The 24,495-nt window shown below is 38.3% G+C and overlaps 2 protein-coding genes across 3 annotated transcripts in view; one reads left to right on the forward strand and one right to left on the reverse strand.

Annotated features, from left to right (window-relative positions):
• The first annotated feature begins 11,763 nt into the window (after positions 1–11,763).
• LOC134740502 (uncharacterized) overlaps positions 11,764–24,495 on the forward strand; it is a 108,577-nt gene continuing 95,845 nt past the window's right edge. Inside the window, exon 1 of the mRNA XM_063673004.1 lies at positions 11,764–11,964. Within this exon, the coding sequence (XP_063529074.1) occupies positions 11,892–11,964 (73 nt within the window). The 5' untranslated portion in view covers positions 11,764–11,891. The remainder of the gene's footprint in view (positions 11,965–24,495) is intronic.
• Positions 14,562–23,392, reverse strand: LOC134740435 (maltase A3-like). Of its 2 annotated transcripts, none has more exons than XM_063672869.1 (7): positions 23,227–23,392; positions 22,097–22,276; positions 19,631–19,767; positions 18,347–18,609; positions 16,163–16,349; positions 15,456–15,833; positions 14,562–14,928 (listed from the first exon to the last, which is right to left on the reverse strand). In XM_063672869.1, exons 1-7 carry the CDS (start codon positions 23,369–23,371, stop codon positions 14,593–14,595), a joined length of 1,626 nt encoding a protein of 541 aa, XP_063528939.1. In that variant the 5' UTR covers positions 23,372–23,392; the 3' UTR covers positions 14,562–14,592. The 2 variants fall into 2 exon arrangements, with proteins under 2 accessions (XP_063528939.1, XP_063528940.1); XM_063672870.1 differs by lacking the exon at positions 23,227–23,392 and adding an exon at positions 22,824–22,879.

Raw genomic sequence — 24,495 nt, forward strand, 5'->3', positions numbered from 1 at the left:
GATTTGAAGTTTACTATTCTAAAACTGGAATGTTTTTAATAGGCGTATTTAAAATTAATATAAAAGAGCTGGGACACTTCTTTAAAGCGTGCGTAATTTATTAATTTGACCTTAATGATATGAAAGAGGGCAGACATACTGGACGATGATAATAAGTTGTTTATTTACGTACAAAATTGTAAAGTTACGTAGTAGATAAAGATAAGACAGCACTGCTTACACCTAAACACCTAATGATTTTTATTCTAGAAAGTTTCTAGACTAGTATTTTTAATACAATTTTGGTGTTTGACGATCCTTTTGTGAAATTCTTATTATTAAGTTTGACATATCTATAATAATTCAATGTTTTTAAGAATAATAATAACTGCATCAATAAATTGCTCTGATATTTGTAAAACTTGACAATTTAAAAGTGCTTGTTGTTAGGCCTATTTGAATAAATAATATTTTGACTTTGACTTTGACTAATGATTGTCTAATTAAATAATTAATGTCATTTTGTTCCAGTGATTAGTCTAATGATACAATTACAAAATTAAATATGTCATTTAGATAGTTCTGAGAATCCCCTTTCCTCTTAAGTAAGAAATAAATGCACATTTTGGGATGCGTACCAATGTCCTAAATTCACGAAATAGTCCTAATAGTGCATACAGTAGACATATCCACAGATCCATATCAAAATCTATCATTCACACGCTATCGTCAATGAATTCCTACCAGTGAAACAATTCACACTTCCGCTGGATAATCCATCTTAACACAATCACATAGAATTCAATTTAGTTAAACAGAACATTTAAAACATCAGTTCATCTATTTAAAGCCGTTACCTTAAGGTATAGAGCTCAATTTGGCTTGGCAAGAATATGGTTACATTTTTTTTTAAATGTGAACTCATGAGTCATATCACCAAGCATTAAGGTTCCATTTTCCATGTTTCTAAGTAAGTAGAAATCGAAACAATTGTGTGAAAGAATGCGGACAGCGAATAGTTGATTTTCATGACTCTGAACAGTAATAGACTTTGCCACTGATGATATAAAGGTTATTCACTACTGTAAGTGTTTAAACTATTTTTTTTTGAGTAGGTTCGACTGGTTTGACCGATAATTTTGTGAGTATATTTCCTAAAAATATGGACATGAAAAAAAAAAAAAAAATTGCGTTTGACGTCTGTCATGTCACTAAGCTAAAGAAAAAGCGCAGCTAGCCAGCAGCAATGAAGTGTATGCACTTCATGTAGGTGCGGAAACATTTTTTTCGAGAGGCCGCCTCTAGTGTATACATATTACCTCAATCAATGACCTAGACAGGACTGCAAGGTTGTTTCTAGAAACTGAAGAGGAACAGAAATGTCCATAATTGTTACGTTGTAAGTTATCGCCTGTAAAGTGGCCATTAAAGGAGAGGATTTCCAGTAACATTTGTTATTCAGCTTCACAGATCACTACTTATTAGATGAAGCATGGTTATAAAAAAATACTTCAAGCTTTTTAAAAAAACCAGTTTAAAAAAATGTCTTATTTCTAAATCATAATCATATGCATGTCATAAAATAATTTACAATAAAACTACATACAAACAGTCATTTAAAAGTCCTCCGAATATATACAAATAATCATTTAAAATTTCTAAAAACAAATAATAATTTATAAGCCCAGAATAAATAATAATAGGTACTTTAGAGTTTTGAATGATTCACGGTTAGTTTCACTAGACTTATAAATATCGGGTGCTCATAAATAATACAAAAGGTAATCACGGTCTATATCCCGGTCAATTTAAGTCTAGTAGGTACTTTAACCCCCGGAGATGCCATGAGATCCAGACGCAATTGTTTTATTTTGATTTATAAATTTTCTATTATTCCATTAAAGTTACGGTCATAATACGGTCAACGTGGAGAAGACAGTCTATAAAGGGGCCCACTGACTATCAGTCCGCCGGACGATATCGGCCTGTCAGTTGTTCGGAACTGTCAAATTTTTGTTCTAACTGACCGGCCTATATCGTCCGGCAGACTGATAATCAGTGGGCCCCTTAAGGGAAGGTCGTCTACAAGCTCTTTCGTTGCTTTTAGCTTTTGCGTTAGTACACGTACTTACTCCACTTACAGAAGATCGGCAGAGCATAAGGAGTGAAGCTCTTCCATTCTGACTGTATGAGCGACGTACGTATACGCATTTTTTACACGTGAATGTACTTGGTCGCCAGCAAAGGCTAACGTATTGCTACTCTGAAATTGGCCTGGGCCGGACACGTACATCGCAGAGAGGAAATGGAGCAAGTGTGTCCTAGCATGGAGGCCTCGTTCAAAAAGACCAGCCGGCCTAGCCAAGGCGACAATCGCTGTCGCTACGACAACGAAACGCTTTGTCACGCTCACTTCCATATTAGTTCGACAGTGACAGTTGCGTTTCGATCGCTACGGAGCGTAAGCGATTGACATGTTGGCTACGCGGCCAAATCACAGACCTTCAACAAGATGGGAGGATAACATCAAAAAGATTGCAGGCCCACTCTTTACTGTTTATTAAATGTGGTATTTTCTATAAAAAAGGACCTTATTGTCGATGGCGCTTACGCCATTATTAACGAGGCTTCGATATAAATACAATGCCGCGCGACGCTGTGCGGCGTAAGCGCCATCGACAATAAGGTCCCTTTTCATAGAAAATGCCCCAAATAATAATAAAAATTAAATAAAATAAAAATAAAATTCATTTATTTCGGACAATTCGTAATCCATATATCACATATCAAATATAAAATATTAAAATTAAAATACAATCAACTTTATTGCGACCCTGGTTTTAAAGATGTTACAGAATATTCAAAAACAGTTTTACATGGGGCTCTGGAGGAGAGAAGCAGCAAATCGGGCTGCTTGGAGATTTGGAGAGGCGTATGCCCAACAGTGGGCGCATACTCGCTGAGGAAAAAAAAAGGCTAATGCTTCATAAAGCGGTATCTACTGGCAGTAGTCTGTGCTCAGCTCGAATATTTCCAGTCTGGTAATCGTGAGTTTCCGCCTCAGTGAAACCGTCGCTCAACGCATGTTTCCGATCCTCAATGATCACTTTGATGTAAATACGGTTGTTATGCGTGACGGCGTGCGTGCGACGTGCGTGCGACTTTTACGGCCCGGCCACGACATCGCGCGGCGGCGGCAGCGGCGAGCGGCGGCCATAGGTGGGAACGAAAGGTCCGATCGCTGTGTCTCGCACCAACCTACGGCCGCCGCTATAGTCTAAGGGGGAATAATATATATTTCCCCCTTGTAAGTGGACTATAGAATAGAATTATTTTTATTCGTAAGCACACAAATTACGCAATAAAAAAAAACGGCCAAGTGCGAGTCGGACTCGCGCACCGAAGGTTCCGTACTTTTTAGTATTTGTTGTTATAGCGGCAACAGAAATACGTCATCTGTGAAAATTTCAACCGTCTAGCTATCACGGTTCATGAAACACAGCCTGGTGACAGACAGACGGACAGACGGACAGACATTAAAGTGCCACGAAATGGCCTTATCTCAGCATTGATCTTCCGATGAGACCATCAAATGAGAAGAATCACGGAATACTATACATATAATAGCGAATCTACAAACCTTACGTCATACTACAAATAACTCATAAGGAATGTCTATCCGAGTATTTTATTTTGCACCCAAAAGGAGCCACTGCTTAGTATTTAACCTAGAATTAATTCGGAAGACTAATAATATTTATCTCTAATCCGGATTTCCTAGCCATTGCAAAACGAATAACCGATAATGGATTGAATCTGAATTATCAATTGGAGGGTAATTGCTCCTTCAATTAGCCAGAGACTAGTAAATAATAAGACTGACAATTTTGGTACAAAGTCTAGAGCTGACGGCTTAGCGGCAGTGCTATTTCATTTCGGGCGCGTTCAGCTCACGACAGTCACGACTTCTTCGAGTAATCAGAGTGAGAGAGAAAACACATTTTGCGTTTCATGCTTTAGGGAGGGACAGCGTGATTCGCTGTTTATATTTTGTTACATCAAAACATTTAAATGGCGTGGCTCAGAGGGCTCAGTTTATAATTTATATAGTAGTATACTGTGACTACTTAAAAAATACAAATAAAAATAATATTGTCTTCGGTTACCGCGATAGTTACTCATGAAATAAAACTAACTGTAATTTTTCCTCAGTCACCCGTTGACCACGAACGCTGTAAAGGGTTCGAAACGTCGGGATGTATTATAAATTCAATATACGCGATATAATCCGTTTTCATAGTTTTATTTCACAAATAAAAATATTTGATAAAATACATAATTCGATTTGTTCCCAAACTTGTAGGGCTCTAGGTTAAAAAACAGCGCAACACCATCTCGTGACTCACGTGACTTGTGATCTCTCTAAAATTGAGTACAGCTACTTATGATTCTGCAAGCAATCTCGCAAGCAAAGGCGTTAGCTTAGCTTTCTACTGTTTGAAGAGAAATGGCATAGTTTTTAGGGTTCCGTACCCAAAGGGTAAAAACGGGACCCTATTACTAAGACTCCGCTGTCCGTCTGTCCGTCTGTCTGTCCGTCTGTCCGTCTGTCACCAGGCAGTATCTCATGATCCGTGATAGCTAGACAGTTGGAACCCTCGGTGCGCGAGTCCGACTTGCACTTGGCCGGTTTTTTTCAAACACGAATTATACGGTGATAGGTGTCATCTCAATACAATATTGGGAGATCGTTTTAAGGTTATAAATGCTATGAAGTCAGAAATTCATAACTATATCAAGTTGACAATATTTTTTATTTCATAGTCTCTGGCATAAGCAACCAATATGCGAATGTGTGTTTTGCGCTATGATAGCGTGAATAGGAATAATAACACATTAGAATGAGAAATAATTACATACAAGTGTGTCGGGTTTCGGGTTAGCAAAATACATTTTACGAATCATTTAATTTTACTTTTTAGTAATGCAGAAGTTGCATAAAATGATAACATATTATATGTGCAACCACAGACTACACATGCACATACATATGATTACTTTATGGTGCAACGGTTACATTGTAAGGGTTAATGCGATTATGCAAGTATGCGAGTGTTCAAAGTTATGCTCCAATTATGCGAGTGCTCAAAGATATGCTCCAATTATGCGAGTGCTCAAAGTTATGCTCCAATTATGCGAGTGCTCAAAGTTATGCTCCAATTATGCGAGTGCTCAAAGTTATGCTACAATTATGCGAGTGTTCAAAGTTATGATCCAATTATGCGAGTGATCAAAGTTATTCTCAAATTATGCGAGTGTTCAAAGTTATGCTCCAATTATGCGAGTGTTCAAAGTTATGCTCAAATTATGCGAGTGTTCAAAGTTATGCTCAAATTATGCGAGTGTTCAAAGTTATGCTCAAATTATGCGAGTGTTCAAAGTTATGCTCCAATTATGCGAGTGTTCAAAGTTATGCTCTAATTATGAGAGTGCTCAAAGTTATGCTCCAATTATGCGAGTGCTCAAAGTTATGCTCCAATTATGCGAGTGTTCAAAGTTATGCTTAAATTATGCGAGTGTTTAAAGTTATGCTCCAATTATGCGAGTGCTCAAAGTTATGCTCAAATTTCTCAATGCTCGCTGGCAGTTCACCTATATTTTTTAAGAGTTCGTAGCAAGCGTGGTTTTTCATACAAACGTAGTTACGCTCTCATTTTAAAACGAATAACTAGATTGCTCTGATAGATATACCTCATGTTATTGTATGTGCAAAGTTTCATTACAATCCAACACGTAGTTTTAAAATTAGAACACAGAAGGTAACAAAAAAAAATTCGCGATAGACCCGATTTTAAATATGATTTAATATAAATTGTCTATATCGTGGATTGGCAAAGCAATACTAATTTTTAATTAGATATGACATTTGTCTTGGCGAAGTTTTGGATTTACGATGACAACTGAACAGAACTCTTCATTCTGAAATAGTAGATTGTGTCACAAGGGAGCAAAATGTCATATTTACGCCGAGGGCGTACATTGAATCCTATACGAAGCGAAGGATTCTATAACAGAATCCCGAGAGTAGCGAGGGTTCTAAAGTTGAATCCTGAGCGTAGTGAGGGATTCAAGCGTGTTACGCCCAAGATGGAAATAATTTTGCTACCACGTGACACATAATGCTTTTCACATCACCTATGAGGTAATCATAATGTTTAAAAATATGATTTGTTAAAAAAATAATGCGCAAAAAAATTTAAAAATTATGTCCTAGAACAGAAAAGTGTTACTTTGATCCCTCCTAGCAGGGAAGAAAAGTGCAACTTTGATCCCTTCTAGCAGGGAAGGAAAATCCCTTTTTCGAATTGGTGATATGAAAAATATATTTATTTAATACCCAATTCTAATCCGACCCACAAATGCAACAGCAAAAAACTGCACCCAACTGTCAAAACCATCAATCAATTACCCAAATCGATTAAGATTAAAAATAAAAATTAGATAAAAAACTAATCCTTTCAGGATCAGCAGAGGTCTCGAATACCAATCAGCCACGAAACTCTAGCCCGTCGAGGTACCCCAGACCATTGCTGATGATAGCCAGCCGCCGAAATTAAAGACTACTTGTGCGTATCGTGTGTTTACGCGCTTATCTGATAAGATTGTAATTACTATCATTAGTTGTATTTCGTAGGTTTTAGTATTTGGATGCATACTGCGTGGTACTATCTACACTGTTAACTGACAGATCGTAAACCTTATTACAAAAGGCATAAGGTCCACCGATGGACAGTTAAGAGTATTGCTGTTTGTACAGTCTCGCAGCGCTTCGTTTTCTATGGAAAGCATCACGTGATCACCTGTCATGTCAAAAGTAAGCGCCGGAAGCTTCGGCCCGGACACGGCCCGGTCTAACGTGAGTCATCATTAAAGGCCAATTATTATTTATTATTTATTTTGCTGGGACGTCAGTCTTCCGTGACGACAACTAGTGCAACCTAGCTGAAACGTCGGAAAAAAGGTAAAATAATGAAATTTAATCGCGTTAGACCCGGTAATGACATTAATTATTAGGCCAATTGGACCGTGCACCTGACATCAAATCTATATTGGACCCATGACGACCTATCTGGCCTAGTGGGTAGTGACCCTACCTGTGAAGCCGATGGTCTCAGAGGTCAAATTGGTTATTTATTACTTACGCTATGGAGTGTCCAATTTAGCCAGAACCCTACATGGCTCAACAATCACGGAACGTGACTGCACATGGTTCACACGCAACGCAAGGACCTTTATCCCCGCTATAAGTTTGAAAGTATGTATTTGCAAGAAAAACAACTATTTATATAAAGTACTAATTTCTAAGGGCCTGTTTCACAATGTCCAAGTAAAGTATTGGATAGCTAATTAACAAATAAATTAACTGCCAGATAAAATTTCCTACAAAAAAAGCACTTTATCCAGCAGATAAAGCTTATTTGGAGAATGTGAAATGCCAACGATGACTTTATTCGTCAGATAAGTGGCAAGTAGCTTATTCAGGACTTTACTTGGCCATATAAATCTCCTTGCCCATAAAATTAACACATACACCTAATTTACACATACATATTCGTATGTATACGCACTTAAACATGTAAGACACACCTTTATGCTTCAAGTGCACTCCACAGAGTCTAGTACCCTCCAGAAGTTCCCAAGTGCCCCCCATACCTCCACGACACATACAAAACGATATTTGAAACCTTTATCCCAGTAAAATTAGACTTTACTACAATATTCCAAAGTTGAAATTCGATGGAACAATTTATGAGACTTCAGTGTTTTTGGAGAGGTGTTAGGAGTCGCGTTCGAAACAAATGAATGAAGTTATCTATTTCAGTTAGATGGAGGTAGTTGTCAGTGATTAGTTTTCAGCGAGTGTCAAGTGTTTCATATGAGCGTAGTGAGAATAGTAGGGAGTAAGTAAGTAAGTAAGTAAAGTTGAGTTGGAGGTTGGGATTATAAATCTAGGAGGATATAACCGAACGGAGTAGCTATTAACAGGCATTCCCCTCTGTCGAAAATAGTCGGCCAATGGTCATACACAATGAATGGACTGACGTTTATCTGACATTGCTATTTACGTTACGTATACATTTGACGTTCCCCTCCCCCGCAATAATCGGCAGACTTTTTTGTACAGAAAATTACAGACAATGCGTCTATACGTTTGGTTATATATATCATCCTAGCCTGGAGCTCTCAAACACCATTTATTTTCGCTTCATTTAATTTTCCAGCAACTTATCGCAGAGCATTTAGTTACCAAACCAACGACGTTTACCAATTATATATTTAATAACTTTTTTTATTTGATAGTTTGGGCACATGAAATTATGTGAACCTTTGGTCAGTGATAATGGTAATTTGCAATCTAATTTTCTTCGATACTTTTGTATTTAAACCCTGAAAACTTCTAATAGTTCAAATTTTAGAGTCCAGTCCCTATAATTAAAAATAGGATTGTTACGTTTCAATTACGCCACAGAAAAAGTAATAGTATTGTCATACAGAACGGCCACGCACCGCCCCGCCCCGACTCGAATTACCTCGCCCCGCGACAGCAGATTGACGGCCGTTTGCCGGCCGCTCAGTACTATTTTTAAGCAACTTACACTATGACGCATGACGCGTGTACAGACGTGCCGTTTATGTATTTTTGATGTATAGCGTCCGCCCTGTGATTACGCTTAAGACAAGTGTACTTATTAACTCTAAGTACATTACATTTACCTAATACTAATCTTCAACATAAGTGCTCTTCACTATTAACTATCTCTATACCCTCAAGTGTCCAGTATACGCACACACACATAGGACCTATGTTCTATGTGCCTAGGCACTCGATACGGCTAGTCTAGGCAATTTCCGTCAACTTGAGAAGTTGGTGCCGGTTTAGCACCGTAGAGACCTAGGTTCGAGACTGACATCGACTTTAGGGCTTAAAACGTTCTTATCTAATATTTGGGTTTTTGATTTTTTTTGTCCGTGTCTATGGGGACCGTGCGCGTTGGAGGGTCTGCCATCTTGTCACCTGAATCGGAAACATAAACATGTACATTTCCAAAGCAAGGTGCTACCCGTGCTACCATCTAAGTACTGTTCTCGTACGTTTTCTTGTGAATAGTAGGTTCTGTGGGCTACATCGGAAGCTTAAACTTCACATTTACGCCTCGCGCCAAAAATCTGACTGCTCATGCTGCCCCCTATAGTTCACGCACGCTCCCTATTTGAAAAGTGAATTTAGCGTCAGGTCCTATTAGCTTGACTGTAGTACCGCTTTCATTTCAATCTTTAAGTAGTATGGCTCCATCGATACTATCCATGATTTCGCCAACGTCAAAGTGGGATCCACGTGGGATCGAATTAATATTTCTTGATTTTCTTCAGCCAGTGTACGGTAAACAATAAAATTATGGGCCTGTAGGGCTCTAGCCAGACACGGTTAGAGGTATAAATACCAAATGCTCTTAGAGCACGACGTTGTTCGGTAGTTATATATTATAAGCTGTCGTAAAACCGATAGCTCTGCTGGATTTTACGAGAAGCACGTGAACTACCGGCCGTTGACTTTAAAATGGTGGTTAAACACGCTTTGAGATTAATTCTCCATTCACTGCACACTACCAAATTAGATTACTGTATAATAAAGCTATCGATATTACACTTTAAACAATATTAATGAGCAAAAAACAAAAAACAATTAATCACGAGGCTACTATCAAGATGGCGTTCGAACCGGAAGTCCCATGTCTTAGTTTAGTAGTAGTTAGTTATCTGACATTTGACAGCAGAGCTGTCACAAAGATGGCGCCACATGAAAACACAATTTTCCCACGCTGTGCGTTGCCGTTCCTTATTTTTGCCCCACCATGCACTATAGGTACAAATAGTTAATTTATTTTATTAACAAATATTTATGTTTATTTACATATATGTATATATATATTTTTTTATAATGCAATGCAATTGACATTTAATTTCGATACCTAATACTTGGTCTAATAATGCGGAAGCTAATATGAGAGCTTCTAACTGAATAATATGAATATGACATATATGGCTATGTGCCGGTGCTCGGAGTACAAATAAAAAAAATACTTTCCACCCTGGGGTGGGAAATGCAATTTTCCACCCGGCTATCAGCCTATGAAAGGTGAACTTTCCGAATAGGAGAGATGAAAATAAATAAGCATATGATAAGAATATCTACCTACTTGCCCCTTTGATATAATTTCTTGGCAGATGTTCTGTAAGGCATTCTATCTCCTTTTAAGTACAAGATTAATCCCATTCCTTCAGCAAACATAACATTGAATGAATTAAATCTCAATCTGGAACCATGTGACTCCTAATTAGCGTAGCCCGAGTTGACTCACTCTGAACGACCCGGTCATTGAGTGAGCGGGGCTTCGTAGTATTTTGCAACCAACTTATTTTCACACTCGCAATTTTACAACGTGCACCTTATTGTTTATCGGTTAAAGTGCTATTTTAAATTACTTTCTGTTTTCGAACGCTAGTTAATTTTGTACAAATATTTTTCAGTTGCTCAAAACTGTAGTGGCTCGTATTTAGTGAGCAATGAAGTCGATTTTTGGGTAATTTTAGGTTTGTAAGCGTTAGGGTTAGTTGGTAAAACATCGTGCTGAATAAGGGTAGGTGTTGCCTACTTAAGAAAATACTAGGTATAGTGCGACATAAAACAGTAGAAATTAAATAAAATGAAACTAAAAAAATTCCACACTAAATTGTTGCCATGTTTTAAGCATTTTACGTCAAAAATGTGACAGTTACGTAGGAAGTGGCGCCCTCATTTATTTTCTACAATTTCGTGTCGGACTATTTCTACCTAAAGGATCTCCAAGGTATTATGTTTTAAACGGAATTACGTTAAGAGGAGCGCTTTGTGTTTGTTTTTGAAATGGGAGTCTAATTGAATTTAATCTCTTGAGTCATTTGATTTGATCATTTCTCTAAAGGTCTCATGTATTAGTAAACTCATGTATTTTTAATTACTGCGCGCGACATTTTTCGGAGACTAGTTCTAGATTAAAATTACACATTGCAGCGTCAGCCGTGGCAGAAATTCAGAACTCGAAAGCAAACTACCTAATATCTCTATTAATGTCAAAATTGGTAAAATTTTTATTGGTTTCTAGTGAGTCTGCTTTTGAATGTAACGTTGACATCAACTACTAGGCGCGCGAGTTTTTCGAACTACCCGCACTTGGCCTTGTTTATTTGAACGTTTTGCGCACTAGGGATGTCAACAGATCGTGGGTTTTATAGTAGAAAAATCCGCGAAGCCATTACTCATAACACTGATTGATCCGAGTTGGTCTTTGAAAAACGGAAATCGGAATTTCGTTATCTTCCTCTCTACCACTTGCATATTCGAGCGATAGAGGCAGATAAAGAAAATTAGATTTTTGTTTTTCGCGGTAGGGCCTCAGATCCGACTCTACGTCGCCGGGTCCAACTCAATTATCATGTCAAAGAAATGAGATGAGTATGTAACTGGTTTGGCCAACCAATACGTACTTAACCTCTTACTATTTGGTAAAGCCGGCAAGGCAGACAGAATCATTCTGTATTTTCCTATGCTAGTATTATAACCCAGAAAAAAGGGATGAGCATAGTGTTTTATTCAATTGTTACCGACAAAATTACTTTCCCAATATACTTCTTTAATTCTTGGAAAAAAAAATCTAGGCTGTATAACTTTACCTGTGCCCAAAAAAACAAGCGCCTATAAAAACGCCTCTTATTCCATGTAGCAACCCTCTGACGCATGCGCGCTGCGCGAGGTCGATAGCGGCAAGCGTCAGTACGCGGCGCGCCGCCCCCTGAGCGCGCCGCACGGTATCATGACGCGGGCCCTGCTCGCGCTGTTCCTCCTTGCCGCTATAACCCTCAGCTATGCCGAGAAGAGTAAATTCTGTAAGTAATCTCAGCTCTATGTTATTGAAGCTTGTTATGTCAAGCGGATTAGGTAACTTTGTAAGATTTGACGCGGTGATTGTAAGATTTGTAGGTGATTCCTACGATGTAGTTCTGGATGTATAGGTTCCAGGTTACCTCTAGAAGCTCCTAAAATGTGCAATTATTCATTCTAATGCAGGTTTTATGAAGTGGTATTGGAATTTGTGTGTTATTACTAACACCTTACGTTTTTAGCGTGTTTAAGATGGATGTTAGCGGCGCTAGTAAGATGTTGAGTTAAATCTTTGAAAAAGATTGAATTTTGACACTTTTATGAATTTAAAAGCTTTCTATTGAACATTAATTACTAGATTATATGCAAAAATGCTATAATCATCTGTTTTTACAAAATTCTAACGCCTTAACTAAGTGAGAGTATCATAGCCGGTGAATCCAAATAAATTCATTAAATTATTGCCTACCCACAATTTTTTTATGTCTGTTGTGATTTTCATAAAAACCAAATAACTGAGTAAATGTACTCAACTTACTAAACTAGAGCAAAATACAGTGAACTCTACAAAACTATATCTATAGTTATAAGTAGGTATGCATGTCTTCCGTTTTTTTATACCACATCGTTGGCAAACAAGCATACGGCCCGGCTGATGATAAGCAGTCACCGTAGCCTATGGACGCCAGAAACACAGTTGCCGACCCTTTAAAAACCTAAGGTGGTTGGTCAGTTATTCCGTACGGTTAGCTAAAGACTGGCCGAAAGATAGGATAAAGCTGATTTAAGGATGACTCACGTTAGACCGGGCCGTGACCGGGCCGGAGCTTTCGGCGCTTCGTTTCCTATGGAAAGCATCACGTGATCACCTGTTATGTCATAGAAAAGTAAGCGCCGGAAGCACCGGCCCGGTCACGGCCCGGTCTAACGTGAGATCCTTTATATGATAAGAAAGTAAAAATGTAATCAACTTTTTTACCGAAAACTGATTTACCATCGACTAGAAAATCAACTTCTTTACCAACCGCCTCCTGAGATACGTGGTAGACTTATAAGATACAGGGGTTACTTCGAAAACGGAGTACTTTGAAAATTACCAATATCTACTAAACCAGGAGCACTCTACCGCAACACTTCCAAGGCATTTTTCTCACGAAATCAAATGTGACGTTTTCAACCAAAAGGTACCACATTGTCGCTTGTCGATAAGGTAGATTTCAAATTTTTTTTTTCTTATGAAATAGGAGGCAAACGAGCAGACGGATCACCTGATGGTAAGCGATTACCGCCGCCCATGGACACCCGCAACACCAGAGGGGTTGTAAGTGCGTTGCCGGCCTTTAAGATGGGAATACGCTCTTTTCTTGAAGGTTTGTAGGTCATATCGGTCCGGAAATACCGCAGGCGGCAGTTCATTCCACAGTTTAGCTGTGCGAGGCAGGAAATATATGGAAATAACAACCGACAATAAGTACCATTTTGATTGAGAATGGCACAAATAATGCTGCTAGTTCACATTTGTTATTTTCAAAATCACCCCGTTTTAGAAGTTATCCCAATACACCTCAGGTACCTAATTATTTCTACTTTTGAAAATGGTATTATGTTTTGGCAATATGCTATTACTCGTATATGGTGTGACCCTTCTTGTCTAAGGTTTTGAGGTTAGTTAGGGTTAGGGGAGTTAATTTGTTTTCTTTGACGAATTTGGGTCACACGGAGGGACGGAGGGGTGGGTGTGTGGACGGACTTATGTACAGAAGGCAAAAATATCGATCCAGGCAAATGCCTCAAAATATGTGAACACGACTTTATTGTCTAAGGTGTAAGAGCGTACATATATTTTTGAAACTAGGAATGTATATATATTTCTGGCCTTGACTGATTCGTTATTTATTCATTATTAAAAGTTTCTAAAGACAAAATCTTTAAATTTGTAGTTTTTACATTGCAATAACGGATAAATATCTGACTTTATATGTGTATTTAAGTTTTTACATATAGGTCGTGCATTATCCTCTGATAATAAATAAAACGCTCAAAATTTATAAACAACATAATTATATTTGTTAATAATTAAATATATTTTTGTTTACACACTGGAGGGATATCTATCTACATTTCGGAGTTAACACAGTATTAATTAATTTGTGTATGTAGGGTAGACCGAGGCGAATCGGATCACAAGGTGAATTGGATCAGTCTGAAATCTGTTGGTATTTAAAGATTCCTAATGACAGGCATCGCAGGCTAAGAGGAGAGACGTACGGTGTCATTTTAATGTTTTTCATATCAATGCACTATTTTGAATATCATCGGATTTCTCATGTTGTTCCGATTCGCCCTGTGATCCGATTCACCTAGGTCTACCCTATGTTAGTCATTAAGACGTATGTGTATAGATTTTGAGTGAAATCTTTGAGAAAGATCGAGTTTTGATTATTTGATTATGACTAAAATTCCATTGAACATCTTTAAGATTACAAAAAATCATAGTCGAGAGATATCTATATTTTGGAGTTTACACAACAACAAATTATACCTGCAGTTAACACCATTAGTAGCGAATGCTACTATTAAAATGAACAAAGTTCAGAATTGGACGTCATACACATGGTGTACGCCTAAACAGTTTACAAATTACTAAAATATTTGTTAACCTTCTGCCACCCCTCATTCAGCTTATTAGCTATCTTGTCCACCGGGCCGGGGCCTCCGCAATGCCTAGGAGCTCCAGCGAGCAGCACCGTCTCTCCAGGTCCAAGTCTCACAGCTTTCTCTAACTTCACATGAGATCCAGTAGAAAATCCAGAGCCAGCTGAGCTGGCAGCCACAGTCATTTCAGCTGGTAGACCCGGGACCGATGAAAGCTGGACTTCGGTCTGGGACTTGCCGACGTTGGAGACTACGAGGAGAGAGCCGGTTCCTCCCCATCTTAGGACTGCTATGGCGTCTCCGAGGCGTTTGATCTGAAAGGGTAGGGATAAACCATTTTAAAGATTTTTTACATGCTTACATTTATAAATAGTAATCTTGTAGACGTTCGCACTCAAATATAACAAAAGCCGGCACTTTTGCCGTAATTGTGTATGTTATAAAATATGAACGGATGATATTTGATAGAATCCTTATAAAATACGGCGATCACCAATAGAAACGTTATGAAATGTTTCTCACACAGAATAAACAGCACATTTCTCCACGAATAACGTCATTTTAGGGATAAATATGGCATAGGTATTTAAGTGTACGTATATGCTTAGCTTTTGACCGCCTGACAGCCGTTAATGCACAAAATACCCAAGGTAGTGATTGCAGTGAGTTCAAGCTTCCTTGGCATTCCATTCTCACAATGACTCTTATTAGGAAAAAATGCAAAAAGGGGTTTTACATTCAATTTGTTCCTGATATATGTCATAAAGCGAAAACCCCCCAAATCTACTCAAAAATGATCTGTTTCTTAACTTTCGTTTAATTCAATTTAGTCAACAATTACCTCAGCATGAGGCCCAATAGCAGGACTCTTCCTCATCGCAGCCGCCACCCTCACCACTCCAACATGGCTCCCATCATTCGCAAACTGCGTCTTCGCATTCGCATATCTATAGTTAGGTGCTAATGGCAACCAGGGCGTTCCAGCAGTAAACCCAGCGTTCGCAGTATCATCCCACGGGAAGGGTGCTGATGATGGTAAAGGTTGGGTTGGAAAGCAGGTGTCTGATGTTGCCCATTCGAGTATAGTGTCGGCTGAGCCGAGCTCGTCTCCTTGCTGGATGATGCTGGATCCAGGGAGGACTAAATTGAGGAGGTTGATGGCGTCAACCATGTCGCCACCGTGTCTAGTGGTGATGCGGTTCGCGTTGGAGGAGCTTGTCTGGAAATATAGAGTGTTTTGCATTTTGCAGGGGAGAAAGGATTTTAGAGCGTTTTTTATACAAGTGTACATGACAGCCTTAAAAGGGGCTTTTTTCCTTCTAAATAAATGTTTCAAAATAATATAATATGGGATGGGATAAAATAAAAACTTACGATAATCTTACATCTTTGAAGAATCCCTGGTATTCTCTCAATATTTTAGAAAACAAATAATTTAAATAATAAAAAGAAAAAAAACGGAAGGGCTGAACCTGTCACACTGTTGGCACTAAAGCTGTTGTCGCTATAGTACGCAAAAGTAAAGTCAAGATTGCTCAAAGTTAGTACCTGCCAAGTTGGAACACCATCTTGAGGAGCATTAAGCATATCAGCGTAGAATGCCACTGCAATTTGAGGAGCTGATCTTGCGGCAGACGTGAGGGCCGTACTTATGACACTGTTTGCACCTATGTTGCCATCACTGTAGTACTGTCCAGCCTGTTCAGGAGGTAGAGATGTCTCAACTAAGACAGCTCTGAAATATAAAAAACATGTTTCGTCACCGCCTCGGATGTGACGCGAACTTGCGACTTGGGAATAGTCTCCCTGTTATCTGTTTTGATTTGTATTGGTCCTGTGTTTTGCTTTGCAAGCTGTTGCACTAATAACAAATAATAGAATTGTCGTTGGGAGTTAAAAAAAACCGGCCAAGTGCGAGTCGGACTCGCGCACGAAGGGTTCCGTACCATTACGGAAAAAAAACAGCAAAAAAATCACGTTTGTTGTATGGGAGCCCCATTTAAATATTTATATTATTCTGTTTTTAGTATTTGTTGCTATAGCGGCAACAGAAATACATCATCTGTGAAAATTTCAACTGTCTAGCTATCACGGTTCATTAGATACAGCCTGGTGACAGACGGACAGACGGACAGTGGAGTCTTAGTAATAGGGTCCTGTTTTTACCCTTTGGGTACGGAACCCTAAAAACATTTCGGTATATGTTTGACATTGAAAATAAGGAGCGAATTTTATACATTTCTTCCAGATTCAGAAATAAGTAAACCATTGCATCTGTGACATCTAATTATTTATATTAAAAAATAGTTTTTACGTCACTGCTTCTTCATACACAGGCTTTAAATACATTTTAATAAAACTATCTTCGGTTACCGCGACAGTTACTCATGAAATATAATACGTCCCGACGTTTATATAGATTTTACCTCAGTCACCCTTTGACCACGAACGGTGTAAAGGGTTCTAAACATCGGGATGTATTTTAAATTCATTATACGCGATATAATCCGTTTCTGTAATTTTATTACAAATAAATATTAAAATTATAGCCCAGGTGACAGTAATATTTATCGACCTGCGAAGTTATTAGCCCTAAATGTTATTAGCGTTATTGTTAGGATTCCCAAAGAATCCGAAACATGTCGCCAAAAGCGACTAGAAATAATAGTGAGTGAAACCGTACTGATCTAAATATTTTGAGATATGTCTCACGACAGTTTAAGTTGGATTATTAGCCCTGGTTCGAGTAGTACCTGCATAGCATAAATCGATATTATTGTACTCCCACAAATTCATTTATTTGATACTCTCGTTTCAGCCAAAATACAATAAATAAATCAGTATATCATATCAACGTAATGGGCCACAGTCCCAAAATAGTCGAAAAATCTTGTACGACCGTTTCGGGTTTCGAGCGATTGCGTCTGTGATAGATGTTGCTTACTCTGCAAAAAGGCCGGCCTTTTGTTAAAATTGTCTTTTAGGTGTATTGGATTATACCCTAATATTGTGGACGTATTTTAGAACAATCAGGAGTGGTAATGTTATATTTAATATGATTTTCTTATCATTAAGTGGCTATTGGCCATATTTTGTTTAACATTAATTCAATAATTATTCCTGTAATTTGGCAAATATGTGGTGTTCCATGCCTAAAGGGTCATTGTGTTCTACGTGCATAAGAACCCTTTAGTCATATACAATTACAACTTAAACTTAAAATGTTATTTTTGTATCCAAGAAATTAAAATGAGATCCACCTTCGGAGACAAGATTATTCATGGTCAGTTAGTGCTGCTGTTAATAAAAATGTCTCCAACTTTGATTCTCTCGCACATTTCCACCATCTTCCTCAAGACCTTCAATCCATAAGCCTTCTCTCCAAAGTCAGGGTTCAGCACCAAGTTAGCAACCAACCAACAACGCCAAGCACATTGCGTTGATGCTAACTCTGATGCCAGACCTTCGGGTTAAATGAAAACTGCTGAAAAGGGAGCTGCTGGACAAATGAAAACTCACGGTGCATCCAAGTTTGAGCCTCTTGCACAAGTCACTTGCTTCCCCGACGATCTTCTTCAAAACATTCAGTTCACAAGTCTGCTCCCTAAAGTCAGGGTTGAGCACCAGAACAGTAACACCCCGACGAACCCAAGCACATGCGCATTGTGCTGTTGCTAACGTGGATCCACCCATGATCATTTAAGAGTACTGTTGTTACAAATAAAAACTCACGGTGTATCCAAGTTTGAGCCTCTAGCACATGTCATGGCTTCCGCCACCATCTTCCTGAAGACCTTCAATCCACAAGCTTGCTCTCTAAAGTCAGGGTTCAGCACCAGACCAGAAACTCCCCGTCGTAACCAAGCACATTGAGCTGAAGCTAACGCGGATGCCACGCCTTCGGAGCAGAGGTTGAGGATGGAAGCGTTGTTTCGAGTTGCGAAGAATGCCTTTCGGTCTTCGTGGTACGTCCATTGGTCGATGCCGGGTTCTGGCTGAAAAATAGTAGGGGTTTTAAGAGTGGACTGATTCAACATGCTAGCCGTTTAGGTTTGTTACAATCTTATGACTTTGAAGTATCGTAACTCCCATATTCACAATATTATAATCCCCCTCTATATACTTTTTTCAATTTTGTCGTTTAATAGTCTGTTATTTGTGGCCCATCACGAAACACGTTTTAATAATCAGGGTGAAGACTGTGTTCGTACTTTAAAATCTCGTCGTTTAAAGGTAAATTTTTGCACAGCACAAATACAGAGACATATTACTCATTTGCGTCAGCATTTTAAAGTAATTATGTATTGCAAGCGGTGAATTTTTCGTATTTTTGGTTTAATATAAAAATTAGTAAACACGTAGGTAGGTAAATTTTGCAGTAATGAAATAACATTCTGTGGAAACTGTTCCTTCTAAATACAGCATTCATTAAAAAGTAAATACAACTATGATTAACTCAAAGGTCATCCAAGATTAGCCGTATTATGGCTCTGTTCAATTAACGTTGTTAAACAAATTGCGATTTTTTATTGTAAATTAATGCCATCATCATCATCAGCCTACTCTCGCACGCCATTAAGCACGATGTGCGGCAACTAATTAATGCCAGACAACCTTTAATCATAAAACTAAACAAGACTTTTAGGTAATTTAAGTTAGTTTACTTTCTAACAAATAAAAATTTTAAATAAGGATTTTATATATTATCATTTCAAGCTTACTGAACGTTTATGAATAACGCCATTCAGTTATTGTTTTTGACCTAAATAACTAATCCTAACTAGTCCAAACAAAGTTACGAAGTCAAAAATTGTGTTCCAAGCATTTCCCTCTATAAGTTTTTTTGAGCATCCATTTCCTGGCCTATATTTGTCAATCCGCTTATTTCGTTTGTATTGTCTCACTTGTCTCATAGACACATTATTTTGATGTTAGTATCATAAATGTAAGAACTTCTTCAAACTTAAACGTACAAATGGGAAAGTGCCTATGTCTTTGTAATGTCTTGTTTAATACCTCAGGAGGTTGTTCAGGTGTTCCATCAGCCCACAGAAACCAGTCTTCGAACCCGTTCACCCGGTTGGCGCTGGACGTGAACCACTCTGATGCTGCACTGGCCGTTTGCAGGTCCAGGGTGCTGACTACTTTGAGTTCTGTTTCGATAGAAATAAGGCTGTTAATTGCTTAGATGTAGCTGAATTCTGCAGAAAACAAAAAGGCGAACGTTAATTATTTTGTTATATGGTAGTGACTCAAACATGGCTCTAATCATACTAAAATATATGTACTCAAGAATGGCGAGTCATGTGGTTTTTCTATTTTACGTCCTTTACCAAATAAAAACCGGCCAAGTCGGACTTGCGCACCGTGGGTTCCGTACTTTTTAGTATTTGTTGTTATAACGGCAACAGAAATACATCATCTGTGAAAATTTCAACTGTCTACCTATCACGGTTCATGAGATACAGCCTGGTGACAGATAGATAGACGGACAGACGGACAGATGGACAGACGTACAGCGGAGTCTTAGTAATAGGGTACTTCTCTATAGAGCGTATCTTCTAGAGCGTATATCTATCAAAGCTCTAAACCACTCGCACCATCCCATTAGCCCGGGGTTAACGGGTTAAACCTGGAGTTACCATGGTTACCAGTACAATTTGACACAGGGTTAACGGTTTATCCACTTAACCCCGGGTTAGTGGGATGGTGCAGGTGGCGCTTAGAATATCATATTTATGCGATAAGCAAAAGTGTCGAAATGGCAACCACCGGAAAACCACATTTTGCAACAACACGTGTGACTGAATAATTAATTATGGTGTTATATCTACTTTAAAATATCGCCTGTCCTTCTACCTGACCTCCTGTACTGTGTCCTGTACTGTGTGTGTGTGTTTGTGTAAATATCCTACTTAAATAAAAAAAAACATAAGAAATACTTGACGTAGACAACCCTAAATGTCATAGTGGTTGCCACCGCTCCAAAAATTGTTACCTCAATCTCATTTCCTCATCGCAGAGGGAATTATTTAGTTAAGGTCAATGCGGGGAAGATCGTCATATTGCAAGAACTCTCGTATTTGTATATGTACTTCTCTCAGACACAGCCAGAAAGGAAGAGCTTCACTCCTTCCGCTCTATCGAACTTCTGTAAGTGGAGTATGTGTACAAATGCAAGAATTACGACAGAGCTTGTAGGCAATTGTAGACTGTCTTACCTTATTACTCTTTGATTCACTTTTTGATTTGATAAAATGCAGAATCCCTGGGTGCGTAGCCAACGTGCAATTGTAATCGCCACGTAGTGAACGAAACGCAACTGTTTGTCACTGTCGCACAAGTGTGGAAGAGTGATATAGAGAGATGACTACGTACGGAGCGTTAACGATTGTCACGTTGGCTACGCGCCCTGGTATTGTGTTTTAATCTGTTTATGTCGTATTGTGTCTGACATAATCTGCATTTCCGTTACGCTTGTTAATCGCTGTAATTGTAAAATTGGCGACCCTCCTTAGTACATACTTTTGTGCTGGTCATATCGCATTCATGCGACAATGACTCTTAATGCCTACAAAACATGCAGCAGCATGGCAGTTCGTTAGGGTTATTTAAGAATAAAGTTTATTCTTTATTAAATTAGTATGAAAGTTAGGTTAAATTATCTCATTATTTGAACAAGTTTGGGAACAAATCAAATTATTTTATTAAATATTTTGATTTGTGTTTTTTTTAAGTAGTCACACTACTATATATAAATTAAAAACTGTAATATATGTCATATATTAAAGAAAAAGTGACGAAGCCCTCCAGTGGTGAAGGCCGGATCTCATTATTTGTTAATTTAACAGTTGTTATACTCAGATAGCATTTCATAGTATGAAAACTCTTTATTTACATACAAGATATATACAGCGGTACTACGTAAACGATTTCATAGTATTAAGTTTATTAAAAAAAATGTTTACATACAGGAAACTATAGGTCTACATTGTAACAAATTCTAGCTGTCAGCTTATTTACCTACATGTTTTATAAGACCGTTTGTTTCTAAAAAAAAAGAAGAAAAAAAACAGGCATGTTTTGTAACATGCTGGGCATTAAGCAGGAGGCTGTTAAAATTGTTCAAGTAACTATTGTTCAAAAATAAGAAGAGACCTGAAGTGTGGAAGTGTATTTGTGCTAACCAACAGCACTTTACACTTTGAACACGCTAGAAAATGCCAGGAAGCCAATTTTAGTTTGATGATATTAGAAGTAGCGTTCATAAAGCAAATTCTAGTGGAGTACTCCTGTCTTACTAGTCTTGGTTTTCGTCACATACTGCTTGAAACCTTTTGCGTTGGTCAAACCGACCAATGGGGTGACCATTTGTTTGTAAGAGACCTACTCGATGTCTTCCTGCCATTGATAGCGCAAGTCTGTCCGAGTCAAGTATAGAGACCCTGGCCTAGAGCAGCCAGAGCTTGTCTTTGTACTTACCTAAAGTCTTGGCCTTTTCCAGAAACTGACTGAAGGCATCCAGTCCTCCATAGCGCTGGTCTATCCCTCCCAAGTCTACGGTCCCTGGTTTGATACAGTCAGGACTCTTGGTACTCAGAGGAGACAGGATGATGGCGTCTGCTCCCAGAGCTCGGATGTAGCTCATTTGTTTTGCGGCTCCTTTAATAAACATAAAAAAAGATATTGTATTTGAAGAGTCAATCGTACAATGTACTGACATTATTTTACCCTGAACTCATCAATTGAATTTACATTTACTGGTTTCAAGAAGTATATTCAATAATCAGTATTATATGGCTTATCATTCTAATAATAAATTGATTACACAAAAATTAAAACTAAATCTAAATACCTACTAAATATAAAATACCTCTCCCGAACTACCCGCCTTTGGAATGGAACCTAGAATGCTGGCGGCGTTGCCCCTTTGCACCTCCAGACTTAATCAGTAGAAAAACTTCTTTGAGCAGTTATTTATGAGCTCTTTCTAAGATGGGCCATCCTATGATGGTTATCATGAGATGATCCATTATGGAAAGAACTCACAACAAAAAAAAAATGCATTGCATATTAGTAGAATGTAGTATAAAATTTCTTCTATCAAACTATGTCACTAAGACAAAATAACATTAAGAAATTCAGCCATAATACCTTACCTACCACGTTAGATCATTATTAACTATCAGACATCCAAGTTTAGGCTCACCTTAAAAATCCCCAAGTTCGTCACCATCGCCATCTTTGAAAGAATCCACCAGCCTTGCCACCCTAATAAACTGCACTATTACACTATGGTACCGTCTATCCCACAGCAGTACCTACAACGAATAAGGCTAGTGGCCCTCCGTAATAACCTACCTCTTAGATCCATTATCTACCAATCAAAAAAATTGTGGACAGAGGAATTTGTTCTCTATGAAAACTACCTTTAAACGATGAGATTTTAATTTGCCGAAAAGAAACGCTGGGCGCTAATAATTTCTTCAACACGTAAAATAAATATACAGTTAGTAATTCTGATTTTAATTGGTCACCACCTAGTCTCCTAGACCTTGCGCTTGCGACATCAAGTTTCAAGATTCAAGTCTTGGTCACCCACCCAACCTCACCTTGCAGATCCCCAAGTCCGTCACCGTCGCCATCTTTGAAAGAGTCCACGAGCACCCTATAATACACCGCACTGTTCCACCATGGCACCGTCTGTCCCACAGCGGTACCTACTACGAACACGAGTGTCAACAGCCACATCGTCATGGGCAATGATTCGACCTAGACTTTGTTGTCACATAGTGATGGGATGTTGGTTTGCGCCTTTGCGTTTGTTTCTTTTGTAAGTTTACAATTGTGGTATTTGCGATGTTGACTTAAGAACTCGTAAATTTAGGACATGTTTAAGCGTCTTAATGACAACGTTTTATGTGATTGGATTATAAGAGACTTGTAATACCAAAGCTATTGTTACAAATCTTTGATCTTAATCCAGTTTATACTTAATTCGATAATTAAGCAAAAAAAAAGAATATTCCTTCTTAGCCTATTATAGTATACTTACCACTGCCAGGTAAAGGCTTCTCCCTGAGTCGTCCGCAACTCCAAATATTCAGCCTGCCTGTTTCTTCCGGCCAGTTAATTATTAAATCGTTTTACACAATACAAATGCTACTACTTAAACCCTTTTCTGCCCTCTGGCCGGAAAGCGTCAACGGCAAAACGAAGATGCCGCTTTCCGGCTCCGCCGAACAAAAAAATAGTATACACTCGGCCAGAAAATAAGAATAGCTTTAGATCACACGTTTCTGCCCTAGGCATGAAATATACTGTATCCTCGTGAGTAAATGTACATATTCATTGCAGTCTAATTTGAACCTTTTGGTGAAACAAATAGAGTAGCATTTCTTTTGTTTCACTGCGTTGTAAAACAAATGAAATTCGTTCCAATTTACTTATAGAACAAGGTTGAAATAAAAAATTGAAAAACTATATGGTGGGTCTTACGAGGATAACGTATTTTACATAAGGAATTTTTAACTTCACTAAAAACAGCTGTAACAGCAATTGGAAAGCCTATTCAATTGAATTGTCGTTAACCGTATTCACGTATATCAAATTCCAAATTCGATCCGGTTTTTCGTTAATGTGTGGTGGGCTAAATTAGGTCAAATAGCATTTCCACGTACGACCTTCATTCTACTTCCAAACACCAAGTTAATGCCGTCGGTCGTTAATAACCCTGCCAGGACCGCGCGTTTCTTGTAGACTCAGCCCCCTTGTTAGACCCAAAAATATCGGTACTTATAAGTAATATCGATATCGATACTTTTGTTTACTTGTTTTATTTTTAACTAACTTAAAATTAGAAGCAGCTTCTTTTTTTCATA

The sequence above is a fragment of the Cydia strobilella genome, chromosome 4, assembly GCF_947568885.1.
Source record: "Cydia strobilella chromosome 4, ilCydStro3.1, whole genome shotgun sequence".
In the NCBI taxonomy this organism is placed as follows: domain Eukaryota; kingdom Metazoa; phylum Arthropoda; class Insecta; order Lepidoptera; family Tortricidae; genus Cydia; species Cydia strobilella.

Bases quoted from the DNA above. Each gene is read 5' to 3' on its own strand.
- LOC134740435 (XM_063672869.1), bottom strand. From the start codon at position 23,371: ATGACGATGTGGCTGTTGACACTCGTGTTCGTAGTAGGTACCGCTGTG. The intron at 19,768-22,096 runs GTAAGTACAAAG...CTATCGAAACAG, and splicing joins GGAAAAGGCCAAGACTTTAG to AACTCAAAGTAGTCAGCACC. The intron at 16,350-18,346 runs GTGAGTTTTTAT...TTTATATTTCAG, and splicing joins GGCTCAAACTTGGATACACC to AGCTGTCTTAGTTGAGACAT.